Consider the following 21711-nt stretch of genomic DNA (forward strand, 5'->3'; position numbering starts at 1 on the left):
TTTGGGGTTTGTGTGAAGTTCTCTTTCCACCCACGCGGTGGCAGTAGTTCATTTGGTGCGTTAAAACCCTGACATTTTCGCCTTCTCATCGTCGAGGTGGCGAGCCCTTAAACATGACCGTAATTACTGAAAAGGTTATGTGTAATATAAAGCAGATGTTGTGTATTTTGCCTGTGCGTTTTATTGTATGTCTTTTTTAGAAGTGAAATAACGTTTTAATATAGATTTGTTTAATCTGCGATCTGAATTCACACTTAATTCATGTTTCTCTTTCAAACACAACATCGCATAATTGTGCGGTAGTTATACTCTATATATTACGATTACCACGATACCGGGTGCGTGCTATACGCGTTCGGCCTTGAGTCCACACAAACAGGGGGGCATCAAGCCATTCATTGGGAGGAAGAGCAATACAAGCAGACAACATTCAAAGCTGGGGAATCAAAAGCTGGGGTCCAAACTCAGGAACAAGTGTCCGACTGGAAGGCAGAATTAGTTAGTTTGAGATGGCGGAGGTAAGCGAGGTTTTGATGTCGGTTCTGTCCACAATTCGAGTTCCGAGGCCCGGGGACCGTGTCCACAAAGACGAATGCGCCTTGTCATTTTCTTCTCCGGTGAGTAACCCATCTTCTCATCGAACGTTATTAGCTTCGTATTAAACCTGTCTTTTATATACGCTTTTTCTTTGGGGCTGTTTTTTTTTTTTTTTTTTGTATTACCAGTTATACAGCTAGCTAGGTGGGTAGTTTGCTCGTCACAACAATAGCTAGCTAACGCGTTAGTTAGCTAACGTTACTGTAGCTACATTGAGACACGTTAACGTTAGCCAGCTAACATCTTTACCATTCAGCTAACGTTAGCTAGCTACTGTAACCAGAGGTTGTCAAATAATTTCCGACTATCATCATGACTGGTTTTCAATGAACTCGAACGTTACGTAGTTAACCAACCTTACATTTCAAGTTTAACGCTAGCTCGCCAGTTGGCTAACTTTGGTTGTCACTTGACATGTCATCCAACTGTTTAGCTAACTAACTTGCTAGTTAGCATGCTAGAAAATCACACTGTCATTTGTTGACATGATAATCTTCAGTGTTATGAGTTGGTCGCGTGGGAAACTTCAACTACTGTACCGTTACATCCAATTGATTGTTGGGTAAACTAGCATCTGTCCAGTTACCAAGACAGCCAATGTAATGCCTAACCCTTTTAATGTTGTTCTCGCATTTATTTGATATTTTTTAGGAGAGCGAAGGAGGCTTATATGTGTGCATGAACAGTTTCCTTGGGTTCGGCAGCCAGTATGTGGATAGACACCACACCAGGAGCGGACAGCGGGCTTATCTGCACATCTCCCGGACCCGCAAAGCTCCGGTGAGTTACACGCTGTTCCTTCAAACCTTTTACTGAAGTCTCTGGCTGAGCCTAGCTAGCAAATAGAGTCACTTGGGGCGCAGGTAGCCTAGCCAGCAATAGAGTCACTTGGGGCGCAGGTAGCCTAGCCAGCAATAGAGTCACTTGGGGCGGCAGGTAGCCTAGTGGTTAGAGCGTTGGACTAGTAACCGAAAGGTTGCAAAATCGAATCCCAGAGCTGACAAGGTAAACATCTGTCGTTCTACCCCTGAACAAGCCAGTTCATTGAAAATAAGAATTTGTTCATAACTGACTTGCCTAGTTAAATAAAGGTAAAATAAAAATAGCGGCCACACAACAAACACATTGAGTGACAAATTTCAGTTGGTATAAAATTATTGCTCAGTACAAAAGTAATATACCTGACATCAGGCAGCATCTAATGACATCAGGCCAGTTCAGCTGGTTTTAATGGCAGCTACTTCCGTTTGGTTTGCTCAACTTCTCTATAAAAAATGATACACTATGAATGAACCACCTTTTCTTGTGGATGGACACAATTCACAAAATTTGAACTGTCATTTTCCCCAGAAGGAAGATGAGGAGAACTCTGGATCCGGTGACCCACCCAAGAAGAAGCCAACCCGATTAGCCATAGGTAACAGCAGAGTTAACAGTAACACATTTCAGACAGGGCTATGAAGGTGCAAAGAACCCCGAAGCAGCCTTCAGGTAGCCTGGGTACCAGTCTGTTTCTACTAACATTCCACTCCTTGTATTCAATGTCATGACAAGCATGTATTTAGCATATGATACAGAGTGGAATGATAGCTAAACATACTGGTACCCAGGCTAGTCTTCAGGGATGCTGACACCAACATTTTCCATTCTATCCGGTTGTAGCCAAAACTTTCAGAAATGACTCTGCCATGATAGATCAATGAAACTTATGTCATGTCTATTGACACTCCTCCTCTCTCTATCTCAGGTATCGAGGGAGGGTTCAACGTGGAGCAGGAGCAGTATGAGGAGGAAGTTAAAGTCGTCCTCTTCCCTGATAGACAGGAAGTTACATCCGATGACCTCGCCACCATGCCGGACCTTGTGAGAGAGCGGGTGAGACACTTTGTGGGTGAACACTTCAAGTGTTGCCTCAACTTTGCTAATTATCTCTTAGTGTTGTGTGTTTGTCTGTGTTTAGAAAGAGGCCCTATCGTTGCCATGGAAATGTAGTTTTGAATCCCTTCATTCATAGTTAGTGTGTGCATCGGAAACACGATTCTGCTTTTTTTTTTTTGTCAGAAGGAATGGTCGGGGAGATGGAAATTAATTTTAATTTGTACTCTGCAAATTGACCACAGCTAAGGCCAAAAAGAGATTGTATTTGAAAATAATTGAGACACAATCACTTATTTTTGTTGTTGTGGGGAATACTTGCGAACATATTTCCTAAAGTAAACTAATTTTAGCTGAATTTAGTATTTTGGGGGACCAAACCCCCCCCACCCACAAAACTTTGAGGGGCAAAAAAAACACTAGCGGGATGGCCCACGGGCAGCCTGTTGACAACCCCTGCTCTAGGTATTACACTTCATATAGATCGACCATGCATTCTTGTTGTAACCACCTATAACCTTCTCTATATCCCTCTAGGTATCTCTAGCCATGGCGGGGCTGATGTCTGCAGACTCAGTGTCTCATGCCCTGCAGGTGCAGCAGTGGGACGGCGAGGTGCGGGCGGAGTCCCGGCACGCCGTCGAACTCAAGCAGCTCGACAACGGCACCAAGATCCCTCCCAGGTGAGAGGCTGGTTAGGCTAGGTTGATGTTCTGAGCTGGCATTGGCTAGAATGTCACGAGCGCTCCAGCATTAAAGGAACTTACACGTTGACAATTTTTCTCCTTTTTGCTTCATAAATGTCCATTAATTTCATCATAGACTTGGACCGTATACAAGATCTGATAGTGTAATTAATAGATGAAATAATGTATGTCAATATGTAGCCTAAATAAATGTTTTGTTGAATGATCATCCATTCTCTATCAATCTCTCATTCTCCCTAAGTCTTCCTCTCCACCATTTGATGATTCTCTCTTTCCCTCTCTACCTCTCCCCTCCCTCCCCACCCTCTCGCTCCACCTCGATCTTCCAGTGGTTGGCGGTGTGAGGTGTGTGACCTGCAGGAGAACCTGTGGATGAACCTGTCGGACGGGAGGGTGTTCTGCGGTCGCAGGTATTTCGACGGCTCCGGGGGTAACAACCATGCCCTCCTGCACTTCCAGCAGACGGGACACCCTCTAGCCGTCAAACTGGGCACCATCACCCCCGACGGAGCAGGTGATGGCAACACAATACGAATACTTGGACACTTGAAACAACACAATACCGTTTTATTTACCAAGTGCTTCTCTCTAGTCCCAATATTCCAGCAGTCACCGAATCCCTATTGAGAAGCTTACCCTTATTATTGAAAGGGGAAGATTAAGAAAACACTGGCAAGGAAAAGGACTCTGAGACTGAAGTCTGACTCGAAGACAGTTGTAACTGGGTAAGAGGCTGTATTCTTTCAGATTTTGATGTCTGACTTGCTTCTGTGGCCTTTCCAGATGTGTACTCCTATGACGAGGATGATATGGTACTGGATCCAAAGCTCCCCGAACACCTGTCCCACTTTGGCATCGACATGATGACCATGGAAAAGGTAGGACTCCCGAAATCAATAAAGATACAGGGTCTCGATGGGCAGGCTCTCATGCTGCAGTGTTGTGGTTTAAGGACTATTTTTCTTTAGTGACAGACATTTTCCTTCATGAATAAGGACTATACTTGTCCGTACTTGCCTTACCAGTGTTCTAGTGACAAAATTATGTTCATAGCTGGCCTGGCCACATTTTAAATAGCTCATATTTATTGTGTTATAACAACAAAATGAGAGATGGGGCTCATTGTGGGATCAGTCCTCTCCATCTGGTTCATCTGTCATTGTCTTTCCCTCTCCGGTTCCATCCTCGTTTCTCTCTCTCCTCGACACCTCTCTTCCCATGCAGACGGAGCGTACGATGACAGAGCTGGAGATAGCGGTGAACCAGCGTGTGGGGGAGTGGGAGGTGATCCAGGAGTCAGGGGCCACCCTGCGGCCTCTGTCAGGCCCCGGCCTCACCGGCATGAAGAACCTGGGCAACAGCTGCTACCTGAACTCGGTCATGCAAGTCCTCTTCACCGTGCCTGACTTCCAGAGCAAGTCAGTAACCGTCTATCACTTCTACCTCTCAGTCTGCGTCCCAGATTCAATGCTATTCCGTTTCTAGTGCATTACTTTTGACCAGGCCCCTATAGGCCCTGACATAAAGAGAAGTTGAGACGGATTGTGAAAAGAGTGCTGGGAAATACTCACGAAACCGTTCTGTCGTGTGTGTACCCCGCTTCAGGTACGTCTCCAACATTGACAAGATCTTCGGTGAAGCTCCAAGCGACCCCACCCAGGACTTCAAAACCCAAGTGTGAGTTTCCACCAAATGCTTCTTCTTTCTTTTCAGTGTAACATGCACACACACACACACACACACACACACACACACACACAAACTTAACGTTGTTAACCATTTCGCGTCAAACATAAATAAGGTTTATTAAACCTGCCCTTTCCCAACAACCTTGAGACTACACACACCTGCGTCTGGAAGTAGCACAGAGTCGGGGGTTATACCACATGTGTATTCAAAGCTAGTCACACTGGCATACAACTGTTATGGCACACAAATGCATAGTCATTGGCACTGTGAGATGCATCTGTTATGTTTGGATGGACAGTAGGTCATTGTCTAAAGGCCAGCCTTTCTCCACCGGATGTCACTAACTGTTCACTTATCTGAGCAAAAACAATCAATTTCTATGGCCACGGCTAGCAATAGATAAGATACGGGGGTGGTAATTGTTAGCAAAAAAATGCAGGCTAAAAACCTATCTGCAGGCTTAGGACCAAATCTCCTTCAACACTTCCCCCTAATTTATAAGAGTTTTAAGAAATAGAATTTCTCCCGATGGATCAGTAATTCCTGTTTTTATTATCCTCTATGTCAAAATTTTTAAATGGACTTTATTCCAATGTTGTTTTGGTGTTCAACATCTCTTCCTTATTTCAGAGCAAAGCTGGGCTATGGTCTGTTGTCGGGCGAGTATTCCAAACCAGCACCTGACCCCGGAGAGGGCTCTGAACCCAGCTCTGAACCCAGAGTAAGTGAATGGAAGCACTGGAAGATTGTACGGAAGGTTTCTTAAGTCAGAATGCTAGCAACCGTAGCACTGGCGCCTCAAACACCTGTCTCCAAAAATGACAAGGTTTCTCCAGTTATGTTTACATTAAGCGATTGTGTGTTCACTTTCCATGTGTATTGTCTAAATAATTATTATTTTTTGTCTCCAGGGTGACCAGGTTGGCATAGCGGCACGCATGTTCAAAGCACTTGTTGGGCGGGGCCACTCGGAGTTCTCCACCAATCGGCAACAAGACGCCCAGGAGTTCTTATTACACTTCATTAATATGGTGGAGGTAAAGTCATCCCTCTTTCATCCCATACTCCATCCCTTCTTTCCATCTTCTGTCATCAGATTTTTCCATACTGTTGTACCCCATTTTCTTAGTTTTGTTTTATTAACCTCCACCTCAGAGAAACTGTCGTTCGGGGGTGAACCCGTCTGAAGCGTTCCGTTTCCTGGTAGAGGAGAGGATTGTGTGTCAGCAATCACAGAAAGCAAAGTACACGCAGAGGGTGGACTACATCCTCCAGCTACCTGTGCCCATGGACCAGGCCACCAACACCGGTGAGGGGCACATGGGAAATGTAGTTTATTGTGTCAGCGAGTCTACTTCTGCCCCATCAACTGCCCTTGTTTTTTATTGAAGCCTCATTAATTAAGTCAACCAACAAGTTTTTATAAGTCAAATACACTACCGTTCAAAAGTTTGGGGTCACTTAGAAATGTCCTTGTTTTCCATGAAAACATACATGAAATGAGTTACAAAATGAGTAGGAAATATAGTCAAGATGTTGACAAGGTTTTAAATAATGATTTTTAATTGAAATAATAATTGTGTCCTTCAAACTTTGCTTTCATCAAAGAATCCTCCATTTGCAGCAATTACAGCCTTGCCAACGTTTGGCATTCTAGTTGTCAATTTGTTGAGGTAATCTGAAGAGATTTCACCCCAGGCTTCCTGAAGAACCTCCCACAAGTTGGATTGGCTTGATGGGCACTTCTTACGGTCAAGCTGCTCCCACAACAGCTCAATAGGATTGAGATCTGGTGACTGTGCTGGCCACTCCATTATAGACAGAATACCAGCTGACTGCATCTTCCGTAAATAGTTCTTGCATAGTTTGGAGCTGTGCTTTGGGTCATTGTCCTGTTGTAAGAGGAAATTAGCTCCAATTAAGCGCTGTCCACCTCCTTCAAGATCTCTTTTACCCTGTACAAATCTCACACTTTACCATCACCAAAGCACCCCCAGACCATCACATTGCCTCCACCATGCTTGACCGATGGCGTCAAGCACTCCTCCAGCATCTTTTCATTTTTTCTGCGTCTCACGAATGTTGTTCTTGTGATCTGAATACCTCAAACTTAGGTCTGTCCATAACACTTTTTTCCAATCTTCCTCTGTCCGGTGACTGTGTTCTTTTGCCAATCTTAATCTTTTCTTTTCATTGGCCAGTTTGAGATATGGCTTTTTCTTTGCAACTCTGCCTAGAAGGTCAGCATCCTAGAGTCACCTCTTCACTGTTGACCTTGAGACTGGTGTTTTGCAGGTACTATTTAATGACTGCCAGTTGAGGACTTGTGAGGTGTCTGTTTCTCAAACTAGACACTCTAATGTACTTATCCTCTTGCTCAGTTGTGCACCGGGGCCTCCCATTCCTCTTTCTATTCTGGTTAGAGCCAGGTTGCGCTGTTCTGTGAAGGGAGTAGTACACAGCATTGTACGAGATCTTCTGTTTCTTGGCAATTTCTCGCATGGAATAGCCTTTATTTCTCAGAACAAGAATAGACTGACAAGTTTCAGAAGAAGTCTTTGTTTCTTTCAAAAGCAAGGACATTTCTAAGTAGCCCCAAACTTTTGAACGGCAGTGTATATTCTTCATAAAATAACATTAATAACACTCTCTGTCTCTCTATCAGAGGAGCTGCAGGAGGCTGAGCGTCGGCGTGAGGAGGCAGACTCGTCGGGAGCCCCTCCCCCCGCGCTAGTGCGCGCCTGTATCCCGTTCACAGCGTGCATGGCGGCGCTCAGCGAACCGGAGACGCTCACAGACTTCTGGAGCTCCGCCGCGCAGGCCAAGACCACCGCCACCAAGTATGACAATGCACACAATTCACTCAGTCAATCAATCTATCAATGAGTTTCCCGGTCAATGAAATGTATTTCCCAACTCCAGTCCCCGAGTACCCACCACAGCACACATTTTTGTTATAGCCCCGGACAGGCACGCCTGATTCAACTTGTCAACTAATCATCAAGCCCTCAATGAGTTGAATCAGGTGAGTTTGTCCGGGGGGGTACAACAAAAATGTGTGCTGTTGGGGGGACTGGAGTTGTAATACACTGAATTAAATCATCCATCAATCAATGCATTTTCTTAGGGAAAATGTCGTTTGTAATTAGTCTCCCTCCCTCTCTCTCTCTTCATCCCTCTTTCAGGACCACCCGCTTTGCCTCTTTCCCAGACCACATGGTTATCCAGGTTAAGAAGTTCACTTTTGGACAGGACTGGGTCCCCAAGAAACTGGGTGAGTCGTCTGCTCTGCACACAGTGTAAACAAGGTCTACCTGATCTTCTGCATTGAATAGAATTGTATTGTCATTTACATACGCACCCAACATCTACACCTGTGGGTTATCACAGACGCTATCAGTTAAATTCAAGTGGGAAATTCCACTGTAGTTGCTTGACAAGTCCAAGGAACCACAGATTAAATTACTTTTCCATTAATGGGAGAACTGAAACGTTGGATTAATGTGGCACAGTCCCGGTCAACTAAATAGATGTTTGTTTGTCCCTGCAGATGTGAGCATCGACGTTCCCGACACGCTGGACCTGACTGCGCTCCGTGGGACTGGCCAGCAGCCGGGGGAGGAGCTTCTGCCAGAGGTGGCCCCACCCCCTCTCATGACCCCTGACGTGGAGGTCAAAGGTATCCTGGGTTCCCACGGCAACGAGGAGGACGACTCACTCTACTCCCCACTACTGTGTCAGTCTGTCTTTTCTGATCTTCCCTTCCTTCATCCTGTCGTCACGTCACCATCTTTTCCTTTCTTCTTTCCCTCTTTTATGTTTTCTCCGTGTTTTTGTGTTCAAACCTTTTTTGAAATTTGGTTTTGTATTTTCAGTGAGGTGATTTGAGTTAGCATTTAAATTCTATGGTGGGAAAGAGACTTGGTTTGCTCTTATTGTCCAGAATATGAGTTTAGTATGGTTTGCCAACATGTGGCTTTATTTCATTGTCTGTCTCCAAATGTCCAGTTTCTCAGCAGTTAGGACCATTCATGACATCTTTATTGTTGCTGCAGTCTGTGGAGTGCATCCACATAATTAGACCCTGTCCCCTTCTCGCTCGCTCTCTATCTCTCAGCCCCAGTCCTGGACGACTCCACCGTGTCCCAGTTGTGTGAGATGGGATTCCCACTGGAGGCCTGCAGGAAGGCTGTGTACTATACTGGGAATACTGGAATCGACGCAGCCATGAACTGGGTCATGGGCCACATGGACGACCCAGGTGGGTCACGGAGGAACAGTTGTGCCAAATATACCATCAAACATGTGTGTCTGTCATGGATGTAGGGCTGTAAGTGGGTGGTGTTTGTTGAGAAATCTAAGTGATTTAATTAGATGGTATGGACTGCCATGTGTTTGAACGTGAAGTAGAACCAGTCAGTAATTCCCAGCAATGTTGTTATTCACGTTTTACAATAGTAATTTCACGACAGCATGTCATTGATTTCATAATGTACGTTATATTCACGTTTCTTCCCCATCTGTGATTGGCTGCAGATTTCTCCGCTCCCATGGTGTTGCCAGGCACCAGCTCCGCTCCCGGAACCACGCCCACAGAGAGCGTTTCTGAGGAGCACCTAGCAACCATCGTCTCCATGGGCTTCAGCCGAGACCAGGCCACGCGAGCACTGAGGGCTACGGTGAGACAGTGGCCCTCAACATTACTACCCTTCACGTCTAGCACTGCTCTAGTGACAGCACTCCTTGATGTTGCTTCAAAGAAATTATACAAAAACTGCAGTGAGATTTCACACATGCTCAGTAGCTGTTTTCAACTTGTGGAATTTACTGATATGATTAAACCTTTGGCACAATATACTCTATTCTAGCACACGGTTGAAGTTCACACTCATTTGTGCTGCTGGTCAGGTCTCCAACCTTTAACCAAGTGGTCTCTCCTCTCCTCTTCCAGAGTAACGTCCTAGAGCGCGCCGTGGACTGGATCTTCTCCCACCTGGATGATCTAGAGTCCATGGAAGTTTCGGAGGGAGGCCGCTCGGCCGCCGAGAGCGAGGGGTCCAGGGAGCCCCCTCCTGGGCCTAAAGTCCGAGACGGACCTGGCAGTAAGTCAACAGTGAGAGGAAGGGGGTGCGTTCAGTTTGGGTTGGATGTTTAAACATATTTTAATATTCTCTTCAAAGCATTTATTTTTTTATTTTTTTTAAGAACAGGTATGCACTCCCGGAAAACAAAGAATATACTTTTTTCCCCCTCAACATGTATTGGTTAATGACTTACTCTTTGTGGAAAGCATATTTAAATGTGTTTTGACAATGTGCACAGACTCCAAGTTGTTGTCTGTCCATATCTTTCAATTTGAAAAACCCTCTGTATTCAAATCGATGTCCATTTGCAGTATAGATGCACACTGTCACTGATGTCTCCACTTTGCATGTCTTGCTTTTTCTCCTCTACCCCCCCCCCCCCCACTCCTCTTCCTCCCTCTCTATTCCAGAGTATGAGCTGTTTGCCTTCATCAGTCACATGGGCACGAGCACTATGTGCGGCCACTACGTCTGCCACATCAAGAAGGACCAACAGTAAGCGCCATTCTCTTTCATTTCATATAGAAGAAACCACTCCTTTATACACACACTTGATACATGAATGTCGTTCTACTTAATGCCCACTTCTGTGGTGCACTGTGTTGCTATTGAGATTCTGTGGTTATAACAATCAAGACACAGCTTTAAAGTACTGTTTCTTGTCGTCTCATGTCTGTGTGCCTTTTCCCTTCTCTCACTCTCTCACTCACAGGTGGGTTATCTTTAATGATCAGAAAGTGTGTGCCTCAGAGAAGCCACCCAAGGACTTGGGTTACCTCTACTTCTACCGGAGAGTCACCGAGTGAACGGAGGGGGGCAGAGTTTCACTTCGGGAGGGGAAGGGGGTCGCTAACATGTACACACTGTCACACACTGAGCTACAAAGAATGCTCTGACACAAGCTTCTGAACTGACAAATGTAGGGTTTAAATAAATACACTTTTCCTACAGCTATGTACGCAGACACAGGCAGGTGGAATGGATGGGGTGTTTAAAGGAGAAGCGTCTTTTATTTTTATTTATTTTTTCACTTTTACAATAAACCCAGTAGTGTTGGTGGAAGTCTGCTGGTGTATTCACCCCTTCTAAGTCTATACTCATCTTGCAACTGACACCAATCAACTCATAATAGATACTGGTATCATTATACAGTGTCTAATGCAACAATGTTCTCAACCCCCTCTTCCCTGAACAACATGCCACTCATCTCTTATTGACTAGCATCTGTTGTATTGTCATTGCTTCTTAAGCCAAGCACCGCCTCCCTTCTCTCCCCCTTCTGTGTTCCGACATGGCATTTTCATTAGTTCGTCATCCACAGTAATAGAGAGAGTTAATATACAACAAAAAAATTATAAAATGTGTATAAAAAAAAAAAAACTAAACCAAACTGGTTCTTTCAAGTGTGTTGAGGGTGATATCTGGCTGATTTTTGTTTTGTTTATTTTGTTAATAAGTAACTTTGTTACTTGCGCTGTGACAAAATAAAGATGTGTTTTTGCTGCCCCTGCTTGTTGTGTGATTGTGTTGAGATGAATGACTGGTCGTCTAGTGGCCCTGCTGCACAGGGTCCTTACATTCAGGCCACATGCTCAACATCTTCCTGAGGGTTGTTACATGGTGGTGAGTGCAATCATAGGTCTTGTCTTCATCACGGGTGGGAGTGGGATCATTGTGTGGATTGGTGGGGGGTTAATTGGTTGATATCAGTTATACCTGACGCCATACTGCATTGTGACTCATTTTACATTTGCTGTTACTAGGATCTTCAAATAATTAATTTAGTTGTCTTTCAGGTGTGTATATCTTCATGGCCACATGCATGGAAGACCCAAGACCATCCCATTGATTAATATCAGTTTTGCTATTCGATTTATTTGGATGATAGGCCGGAATAAAGAGAATATCCGACTTATCTGCTTTAATAGCGTGGTTTTATAAGGTAGATTTTTAAAGGAGGCTACTATTGATAACGCAAAAGCACATACTGTATTTACATTAGACGTTCAAGTGGTATCACTGTCAAGTTCACGTTATAAAGGATAATCACAAAGTATGTCACGATACTTGTTAGTTATATGCAGTCAGTCAGCGCAAATGCAGTGTTTCCCATATATAGCACATTTTGAAGATTGCACCTTTAATAGCAAGGAGCCCATTTCCTATGAAGTTGGGTCACTGTGGTGGAAGGTAAATACAGAATCAAATAAGGAGTTTGCAAAGGCGCAGGCAGGTAGCATGCGAAAACCCACAATCTTTCCAAAGTGCAGAAGTTTTTTCTTCGATCTCATTCCGCTCTACTGTCTATCCTCAACGCATACTCATTAGTGTATTGTCGCGAAATACATTTTTTTTCTCAGATTTTTGTAACCTAAGACGTTTTGAGAATCCATTTCAGGTAAATTACAAATCAGATCAGGTAATATTAATGTTCCAATATGTTTGTCGGAGATAGTTCAGTTACATGGGCTATATGTTTTTTTACCCAGAGAGGATAGGAGTTTTATTCTTTTTTTTAACGTGTGAAATGCTGAAGGCGAGAGGGGACGTATAATCAACTTTTACCAGTTGAATTTAGACAACTATATTGCACAAATCCACTTTTCTGGACGAAGCCAGCCTAAATATGTTGGTTTCATTTTGTTAAGACACTCCCGGACCGGACTAAAATTTAATTAACGCAGATGCTTCTTAGTTGGGGTGTGGGAAGAGTCTGACTTCAGGGAAATGGCAGTTAATACACTGAATTTAAACTACCAAACGTCTATTTAGACCGAATCACCATCTCTTCAAAGTAAGTTACCAATATAGTCCAGTTTGTGACATTCTTTATGATATGGGCATTTAAGTTATCTGTAATGTATTGTAGTGATGTATTGTAGTGAGCTTTGAAAATATTGATATATGTCGATTTTAAAGTGTTTAAAATGCATTAAAATGTTCATGATGGTAGTATGATTAACTAAAGAAAATCTACATTTTCATAAAGTTTTTGGCATTTTTATGTTTACTTTTTGAAAATACAAATATTAACAGACAAAAACACCAACAAATCTCAAAACTAACAGGTAGATGCAAAAATGTCGTTTCAGTCTGTGGTGCCTGGCCTTAAAACGGTTGAATCACCACGATCAGTAGGCTATTTATAATGTTCCATAACACACAAGGAAATGTAGGCTGTTTCATTAACTTTAATAATTATATGTGTAAAAATAATAGTTATTGCAAATGAATCGCTCTTTATCAATAGTATATCGATTAGATATTGTAGCATAGGCTTTTATCGAACAGGCATCTCGTTTTTAACCATGTTTTATTTGTTAGGCTACTTCTTTGCAAATAAATAGACCATAGATTAACAGCCTACTCAATAGCCTACACAATATCAAACAATAATTGTCTGTAGCCTATCACTGTTTGTGAGTTAATCAAGGTGAGATAATACATCATGATAATACGAATCTAAGAATCATTTGGCTACTGCAATTTTGTCCATTTTGAACATTGTTAAGTAGCGTATAATTGACCTCGGTGAATAGCATGGTATTCAGATATAGGCTTTGTGGAATAATTTAATATTTGAAAGTTATCAAAGATAGTGTTAAGAATTACATCGATATCAAACACCTGATAAAATGTAAAATGTCGATTTCAAGTAGGCATACAGTATCATTATAAATAACTGGGTCTTAATTGAATTAAGTTGGTCAAGTAAAAGGTGAATATTGTAAAGTAGTAAAGCATTGCCCAAATTACAAATACAACTCTAATAAATTATGTTATTATGATCAATCTGAATTAAACAAATAGTGAAAAGGAGTTAATTATATACAATTACTATTTACTAAAACAATTGTGGAGTGATAGATTACTTATTGTTATTCAATAAACCATCTTCAGAGGAATATCATTCCTGAAAACATGTAACTAATGGTATACTGTAAATTATAATATTCACTACCTTTGTTGTTGTCGGTTAGAGAGGCCTACATGCTTATTCATGTTATTATATATGCATCTACCTGTTATTGAAATGTGTCAAATGTTTGGAGTAAGTTCTGAAAATAATGAAAACATAGAAGAGAGTCCAGCCCTGCTCAGAAAACTATTATCACATCTCTAGTCGTGCAAAGAAACGTTTGACTCTTTTGACCTTTTTCACAGATAAATGTTTTATTTTTTTTAGACATATGTAAATGTTAGAGAGAGAGAGAGAGAGAGAGAGAGAGAGAGAGAGAGAGAGAGAGAGAGAGAGAGAAAGAAAGAGAGAGAGAGAGAGAGAGAGAGAGAGAGAGAGAGAGAGAGAGAGAGAGAGAGAGGAAGTAGCCATGTGGTTAGAAACCACAAGTTCGCTCAAACAGAAGCCATGTAAGAACATAAAGTCGAGATTAAACTCTACCTAGAAATATACTTAAGCCAAACAAAGGTTTAAGATCATTTTTAAAGAATATATTTGACATTTTAGATGTTTCAAAAGTGTCAATCTCTCCTTAAATTGTTCTATGCATTTTGACTGCATGAATGTAATTTAAATTTGTATTCCAGATTTCAGATAAATGTTCAATATGAAGACCCTGTCCTGGTTTGTGTTTGGTGGGTAAAGATCTACACTACATGATTGAAATATTAAAATGTTATTGTATTCATTTTACTCTTACTTTTACCCCCCCATGGGAAACATATGTTTACATTGCCAAAGCAAGTGGAATAGACAATTAACAAAAGGGAAATAAACAAGGGAAATAAAATAAGCCGAAATTAACAGTAAACATTACACTCATCATTTAAAAAAAATGATTTATATATATTTAAAATGTTATATTGTTGGCTATGTACAATGTTGTAACAATGTGCAAATAGTATGAAAGGGAAAACAAATGAACAGATATCTCTCTCTCTATGAATTCCATTTTAATTCAGTATGCTTTATTGAAATGGAAAGTTAATAATAAATAATAATACAAGTAACAGAAGTACTTTAAAAAAGTGATTGCAGCCCTCTCTCTCCCTCTCTTATTCTCTCTCTTTCTCCGCTCAGCCCTGTGTATTCTCCATGTGGTGGGTGAGGTGATCTACAAGAGAATTGGTCTGCCTGTCAATATTGATTGTGGAGTCAAGACGTCTAACAAGGATGTAGAGTGGAAACATAAAGCTGTGGGGGAAAGTGCATCTGTGTTGATCATGGGCATTACATGGAACAATGGCAAGCAGCGGAAAGGTGGATAGAAAAGAGCTCATTATAAAGAAATAAATTGGTTATTTCATGAAAAAGTGGCAGTAAAAATAAGTGTTTCCTACAATACTGCATAGATCATATGCTGTATAACAAATGTATACATGGGGGTTTGTACGTGTTCATTATAGCCCTTGTCTTTTCCCCATGCCAGGAAAGGCTCCCATGGTTGAAAGGGCGAAAATAAGTTGGGGCAAGCTGGAAATCTCTGCTCTACAGGGTGGTGACGCCGGACTTTACATCTGTATAGCGGACAAGAAAAATATGGATCACAGACTCGACATTGTCACAGGTGTCACTCCGCATAGGGTTATGGGGGTGTCTAGTCAGTGAATGTGGACACCAGTCCTGCAAACTAGCAGTTTTTATAGCAGTGATGGTGAAGTGATATTATTATTGCCCACCATTTGAATGACACCACCCAAGCAGATCTGGGTTCAAATACTATTTGAAATCATTTCAAATCCTGTATCTGTGCTTGATTGAGCTTCCATGTTGCAATGGAACCAATAGAAACGTCTCAAAAGTGCAATCCCCATCCACTTAGCACTCCAGGCAGGCTAAAGCTAGTATAATATTTAAAATAGTATTTGAACCCAGGTCTTCACCAGAGGTAAATTATAATGGAAGAATTCATGTGGCGAAAGCTTCCATGTTCAATTTAGACATTTCTCCCTCTGTCTCTTCTCTCCCTATCTTTTCCTCCACTCTTTCTTTTCATACTCTACCCCTCCCTCTTTTTTCCCCTCTCCCTTCCTCCCTTCCTTCCTCCCTCTCCCCCCGAACCAGTCAATGTCCACCCCACCAATGTCCTCATCCAAGGCACCAATGCTATCCTCGAGTGCCAGGTGACAGGAGTGGATCCCTTGCCCAGTGTGGAGTGGCTTAGGCCAGGTGGAATGGCGGCAGGGGCCCCTGTACGACCTGGCTTTGGGAATGTCTCTTTCAGCTCTGTGGCCCTGTCAGACACAGGAGAATGGACATGTCAGATTACTCAGAATGAGAAAACACACAAAGAGACTCAGACCATCAATGTGAAAAGTAGGTAATAGTTGGTTTTGGTAGCATCCCCAATACAACGATGATAAAAATGAATATAACAATGCTTTTGTCTTTTCTCTCCCAGGTTTGTTGACTGTTAAGCCCCTCTTGCCGGTGGATGGCCAAGATGATGGGCAGGGGCACAGTGTACCTAACTCGGATGTAAACACAGTGACAACTTGCTATCACTGTGAGTATCACTACTTTATGAACACTGTATACTGATTCATAGTTTCATTTTCATCACGGTAAAGGTTTTGGAAGCTCCTACTTTATTCAATCCCTGCTTAACATTGGTCAATTCAGGGTGGGAGGAGGGGCTGTTCAAAAAGTAAAAACAAAAAAATACTTTATTGTTTTTCGTTAATCTAAAGTGATTCAATAAAATCCATTTTTCACAAAATAAACTATGGTACATTCTATCTCCACACCATTTGACAGATAGGGGACAAATCCTAACTTGAGAAACCAGTGCGAAATGCCAAATTTTGAGTCAACCGTGTATTGACGTCAATACGGAGATTTTACGATGTGAATGCCACTTCGAGGTCTTCACTGAGGCGCTCCCTGATTGTGTGTCTCTCAGGTACCAAAGGCAGTCAGCAGCCCGTTGAGGGGGTGTCCATGCTGGGCTTAAGCCTGTGGGTGTGGGTGGCAGTGGGAGCAGGATGCCTGATCATGGTCTTACTCCTGGTGACCATTGTTCTCCTGCACCGCAGGAACAAAATAATGAAGGTTAGGAGACAGGCAGGAGGGGAGGGATCAATTAAAATGTCACTGTCAAACTTATAACCCAAACTGATCTATAACCAATATATATTTATATATATTTTTTAAGTCCGTGCTACAGAAAGCTGTATCGGTCTGCTAATACAAGACTAGTAAAGGCCCAATGCACTACTGTTGTGAGAAAAGAAAGTATATGTTTATTAATATCTTTTTCTAATTCAGATTTTTCAGGGGGTGCAGCAGCACCCACACTTCCCACGGCTATGTCTATTACCCAAGGAAATATTTATTTAGTTATATTCAAGTGGAGCGAGTGCTTAACAGCAAATGAAAGAGAAAGACAATACTTGTTTTTCTCCCTCAGAGAAGAGACCGGAAGGTGAAGAACACCAGAGAGCCCCTGAGGTCCAACGACTACTGCCAGTGTAACCGGTAGCTACTCCATTGCTATATCTAGTAGAATCACAGAAGGGAATTTCTGCACACTGTGTATTCCTGAACGGTCACGTAGACCAGTGGTTTTCAAACCTCCCACCGTTATCAAATAAAATCAAATCAAATTGTATTTGTCACATACACATGGTTAGCAGATGTTAATGCGAGTGTAGCGAAATGCTTGTGCTTCTAGTTCCGACAATACAGTAATAACCAACGAGTAATCTAACCTAACAATTTCACAACAACTACCTCATACACAGAAGTGTAACGGGATGAAGAATATGTACATAAAGGTATATGATTGAGTGATGGTACAGAACGGCATAGGCAAGATGCAGTAGATGGTATCGAGTACAGTATATACATATGAGATGAGTAATGTAGGGTATGTAAACATATATAAGTGGCATTGTTTAAAGTGGCTAGTGATACATGTATTACATAAATATGGCAAGATGCAGTAAATGGTATAGAGTACAGTATACACATATGAGATGAGTAATGTAGGCTATGTAAACATTATATTAAGTGGCATTGTTGGGCCTCCCGGGTGGCGCAGTGGTCTAGGGCACTGCATCGCAGTGCTAACTGCGCCACCAGAGTCTCTGGGTTCGCGCCCAGGCTCTGTCGCAGCCGGCCGCGACCGGGAGGCCCGTGGGGCGACGCACAATTGGCATAGCGTCGTCCGGGGTAGGGAGGGTTTGGCCGGTAGGGATATCCTTGTCTCATCGCGCTCCAGCGACTCCTGTGGCGGGCCGGGCGCAGTGCGCGCCAACCAAGGGGGCCAGGTACACGGTGTTTCCTCCGACACATTGGTGCGGCTGGCTTCCGGGTTGGAGGCGCGCTGTGTTAAGAAGCAGTACGGCTGGTTGGGTTGTGCTTCGAAGGACGCATGGCTTTCGACCTTCGTCTCTCCCGAGCCCGTACGGGAGTTGTAGCGATGAGACAAGGTAGTAATTACTAGCGATTGGATACCACGAAATTCGGGGAGAAAATGGGATGAATTTTTTTTTTTTTTTTTTAAAGTGGCATTGTTAGAAGTGGCTAGTGATACATTTTTTAAATCAATTTTTCCATTATTAAAGTGGCTGGAGTTGAGTCAGTATGTTGGCAGCTGTCACGCCCTGACCTTAGTTATCTTTGTTTTCTTTATTATTTTGGTTAGGTCAGGGTGTGACGAGGATGGCATGTTTGTTTTTTGTCCTGTCTAGGGGTTTTATATATCTATGGGGTTTTGGTATTGTATAGGGTTTATGTATGTCTAGGTGTGTGTAGTTAGTCTAGGCATATGTAGGTCTATGGTGGCCTAGATTGGTTCCCAATGAGAGGCAGCTGTTGATCGTTGTCTCTGATTGGGGATCCTATTTAGGTTGCCATTTTCCAGGTTAGTTTGTGGGTTCTTTTCTATGTTGATGTTGCATGTCTGCACTCGTTTTCATTAGCGCCACGTTTGTTTAAGTGTTCTTCGTTTATTAAAAGGAAGATGTATTCACATCACGCTGCGCCCTGGTCTCCTCACTTAGACGATCGTGACAGCAGCAGCCACTCAATGTTAGTGGTGGCTGTTTAACAGTCTGATGGCCTTGAGATAGAAGCTGGTTTTTCAGTCTCTCGGTCCCCGCTTTGATGCACCTGTACTGACCTCGCCGGGGTGAACAGGCAGTGGTTCGGGTGGTTGTTGTCCTTGATGATCTTTATGGCCTTTACAATTTGTTGTAGCTCTGAACTAGCTCACCTGATTTGCCTATTCAAGTGCTTGATGATTAGTTTACAAGTTGAATCAGGTGTGCCGGCGATGGAAATAATAGTTAAAATATATGGAACTGTGTAATATAAAGTAGTTAGTGATACATTGTCAAGTTTAATATTGTAACACATGTATTTCACAGCACACTAGTGGGTCCACCTCAGAGGACACAGAGAGAGAAGCCTTTGGCTGTACCACGGAAACAGCGCTGATGGAGCGGAGTATTATGGGCTGGAACAGGCTTGATCGACGACACAGGGTGGATGGGAAAATGATAGAGAGAGAAAAGTAGTCTTGTACAGTTAGAGAGATCCAAAGGGAGAGAGAGGGGGGTGAGATAATGTAAATGGGCTTATGTCTGTTTCACAAATATGAATGATGAAATTATATAAACTGAAAATCACGTGTTGAAGAAAGAAACAAGCAATGTTATTCTTACCTAGGTTATTGAATGTCATCTGACGTCTTTCCAGCATTGTCAGCATTGCCATCCTCTACTGCATTGCATCTTTGTACTTAGATAATATTCAATGATTATTCATTTTCACACAAAGCCTCAGACTTTGTGTACGGTTTTAGAAGGCTTTTGCAATGATTCTTGCTGTTATATTGCTCAGCGTGGCCTATTTACAGACGTTACAATTTTGTCTACTTTATGGCTACTTAAAAAAAAAATACCTGCTTGTTATGTTGTGAATTGACATACCTGTTCAATTCATGTGTTTTCTTGTTAAAGGGAATGAACATCATAATAATCAATAAAGCCACGTTTTTGGAGTCTTGTCTCACTTTTAATGAGTATACTTTTTACTTGAGTCTTTTTTAACACTTACTTCAGCCTCCTATTACATACATTCTAGTGGCGTTGTCCGTGGTTACGTTTCACTTAACTGGTGCAGCAGTGCAGACAGCTGTCAGTGACAGTGTAGACTCCAACCATGTCGAGTGATGTCTTGGGAGTGCGAGTCTAGTAAAAAAACGGTACGTATGTGTGTCTGTGTGTGTAAAAAAGCAGTACCAAATTGTCATACTTGAGTAAAAGTAAAGATACCTTGATAGAAAATGACTCAAGTAAATGTGAAAGTCACCCAGTAAAATACTACTTGAGTAAAAGTCAAAAGGTATGAGGTTTTAAATATATTTAAAACCTCTAAGTCTAAGCTGTCTAAGCTAACATATGGAATTGTTTTAAGATGGTCATGCCATTGATCATTTCGAATTTTAGGACCCTTTTAGCTATCAAAAATGATTATAATTTGTTTTATTATTTAATAAAATATTTACTTTGGCCTTTACTACTATAACCCATAGAAACACATTGAATAACACATTAATAAATGGCAAAAAATAAATATATTCGTATTTTTTTTTTTACACATATTATTTTTGTTGGCACAAAACTACCTCCATACTTCCATTAGTTTGTATGTGTTACCTTCAGACGAGTCCAGTGACACTTGTGGGGGTCGTAGAGCAAAACGGAGAACACGATCGTGTTCGTTAATCTCCCCTTTCCATAGAGTGTTTAAATGCCAAACTGCTCGGACGCTACACACGTTTTTGTGAGAAGACTGATTTTTGTGATGTCTCCTGGTCTGACAAACACCCGCTGTAGCTCGGCCACCTTCCACCACAGATGTGGAAGGCTGATATAGGCGGATGCGGTGGATTCAGGCGCAGCCCATGCAAAAACCCCTGATATCTCTAGTTTAAATTGACAGATTTAAAAAAAAAAAAAAAAAATTTTTTATGTTACTTAGATTGACGCACGGGTGCTTAAGGATTAATTGTCAAAAGGAAAAAATAAAACAAAAAAAGGAAACGTAATTGCTAAAATATACTTAATAAGTAACAAAAATAAAAGTATGAATCATTTCAAATTCCTTATATTAAGTGAACCAGACGCACCATTTTCTTGTTTTTTACATGTACGGATAACCAGGGGCACACTCCAATACTCAGACAATCCTTTACAAAAGAAGCATGTGTGGTTAGTGAGTCCGCCAGATCAGAGGCAATAGAGATGACCAGGGATGTTGTCTCAATAAGTGCGTCAATTGGACCATTGTCCTGGTAATTTTGGGTGTAAGGGAAAATATAGTGAAGTAAAGGTAAAAGTTGTCAAAAATATAAATAGTAAAGTACAGATACCCCAAAAAACTGCTTAAGTATTTTTTACTTAAGTGATTTACACTACTCTGTGTATGTGTGTGTGTGTGTGTGTGTGTGTGTGTGTGTGTGTGTGTGTGCGTGCGTGCGTGCGTGCGTGTGTGATCAGAGGGGATCATATAGTGCAGTCTAGCTTCCTGTCTCCCTGTGTGTAACAGTGAGTACAGTTTGAGTGATGTCAGACCTGATCTCATCTCTGCACTGGGAGCATCAGACTGGTGAGTACAGCATTACTATATGTGCTTTTCACACGTATGATAAAGATGGATTTGTCAGACTGAGGATAGTGTAGAAGCAAATTATTATCTAGAAAACAACAATAGTTAATTCACTGTGCTAGTACTAAGAATTGTAACAACATTGGACTAAAGGAATCCATAGCTATGGATGAGTGGTACCCAG

The 21711-nt window shown here is 42.1% G+C and overlaps 2 protein-coding genes across 5 annotated transcripts; both read left to right on the plus strand.

Moving 5' to 3' along the window:
* The first annotated feature begins 76 nt into the window (after positions 1-76).
* On the plus strand, positions 77-11458 carry LOC129857751 (ubiquitin carboxyl-terminal hydrolase 5-like). Of its 3 annotated transcripts, none has more exons than XM_055926287.1 (20): positions 77-617; positions 1249-1377; positions 1948-2014; positions 2345-2472; positions 3010-3155; positions 3509-3693; positions 3963-4057; positions 4404-4597; positions 4785-4856; positions 5499-5589; positions 5780-5905; positions 6024-6177; positions 7534-7708; positions 8054-8142; positions 8419-8604; positions 8986-9129; positions 9405-9547; positions 9820-9970; positions 10363-10447; positions 10665-11458. In XM_055926287.1, the coding sequence occupies exons 1-20, from the start codon at positions 510-512 to the stop codon at positions 10756-10758; spliced, it is 2562 nt and encodes an 853-aa protein (XP_055782262.1). In that variant the 5' UTR covers positions 77-509; the 3' UTR covers positions 10759-11458. The 3 variants fall into 3 exon arrangements, with proteins under 3 accessions (XP_055782262.1, XP_055782264.1, XP_055782263.1); XM_055926289.1 differs by having other exon boundaries at positions 8419-8547; XM_055926288.1 differs by having other exon boundaries at positions 1951-2014.
* A 91-nt stretch (positions 11459-11549) lies between these two features.
* LOC129857755 (uncharacterized) lies at positions 11550-19917 on the plus strand. 2 transcript variants are annotated; one of them, XM_055926295.1, is made up of 9 exons: positions 11550-12746; positions 14498-14545; positions 14991-15170; positions 15340-15477; positions 15975-16226; positions 16312-16416; positions 16813-16961; positions 17320-17387; positions 19283-19917. In XM_055926295.1, exons 2-9 carry the CDS (start codon positions 14509-14511, stop codon positions 19350-19352), a joined length of 999 nt encoding a protein of 332 aa, XP_055782270.1. In that variant the 5' UTR covers positions 11550-12746; positions 14498-14508; the 3' UTR covers positions 19353-19917. The 2 variants fall into 2 exon arrangements, with proteins under 2 accessions (XP_055782270.1, XP_055782271.1); XM_055926296.1 differs by having other exon boundaries at positions 11550-12350.
* Positions 19918-21711: the final 1794 nt, after the last annotated feature.

This window comes from Salvelinus fontinalis, chromosome 6 (genome assembly GCF_029448725.1).
Source record: "Salvelinus fontinalis isolate EN_2023a chromosome 6, ASM2944872v1, whole genome shotgun sequence".
NCBI classification, from domain to species: Eukaryota; Metazoa; Chordata; class Actinopteri; order Salmoniformes; family Salmonidae; genus Salvelinus; species Salvelinus fontinalis.

Coding starts and splice junctions, on each gene's coding strand:
- LOC129857751 (XM_055926287.1), top strand. CDS start 510: ATGGCGGAGGTAAGCGAGGTTTTGATGTCGGTTCTGTCCACAATTCGA. Junction 3,156..3,508: donor GGCACCAAGATCCCTCCCAG/GTGAGAGGCTGG, acceptor TCGATCTTCCAG/TGGTTGGCGGTGTGAGGTGT. Junction 8,605..8,985: donor ACTCTACTCCCCACTACTGT/GTCAGTCTGTCT, acceptor TCTATCTCTCAG/CCCCAGTCCTGGACGACTCC.
- LOC129857755 (XM_055926295.1), top strand. CDS start 14,509: ATGTTCAATATGAAGACCCTGTCCTGGTTTGTGTTTG. Junction 15,478..15,974: donor CAGACTCGACATTGTCACAG/GTGTCACTCCGC, acceptor CCCCCGAACCAG/TCAATGTCCACCCCACCAAT. Junction 16,962..17,319: donor GCAGGAACAAAATAATGAAG/GTTAGGAGACAG, acceptor TTTCTCCCTCAG/AGAAGAGACCGGAAGGTGAA.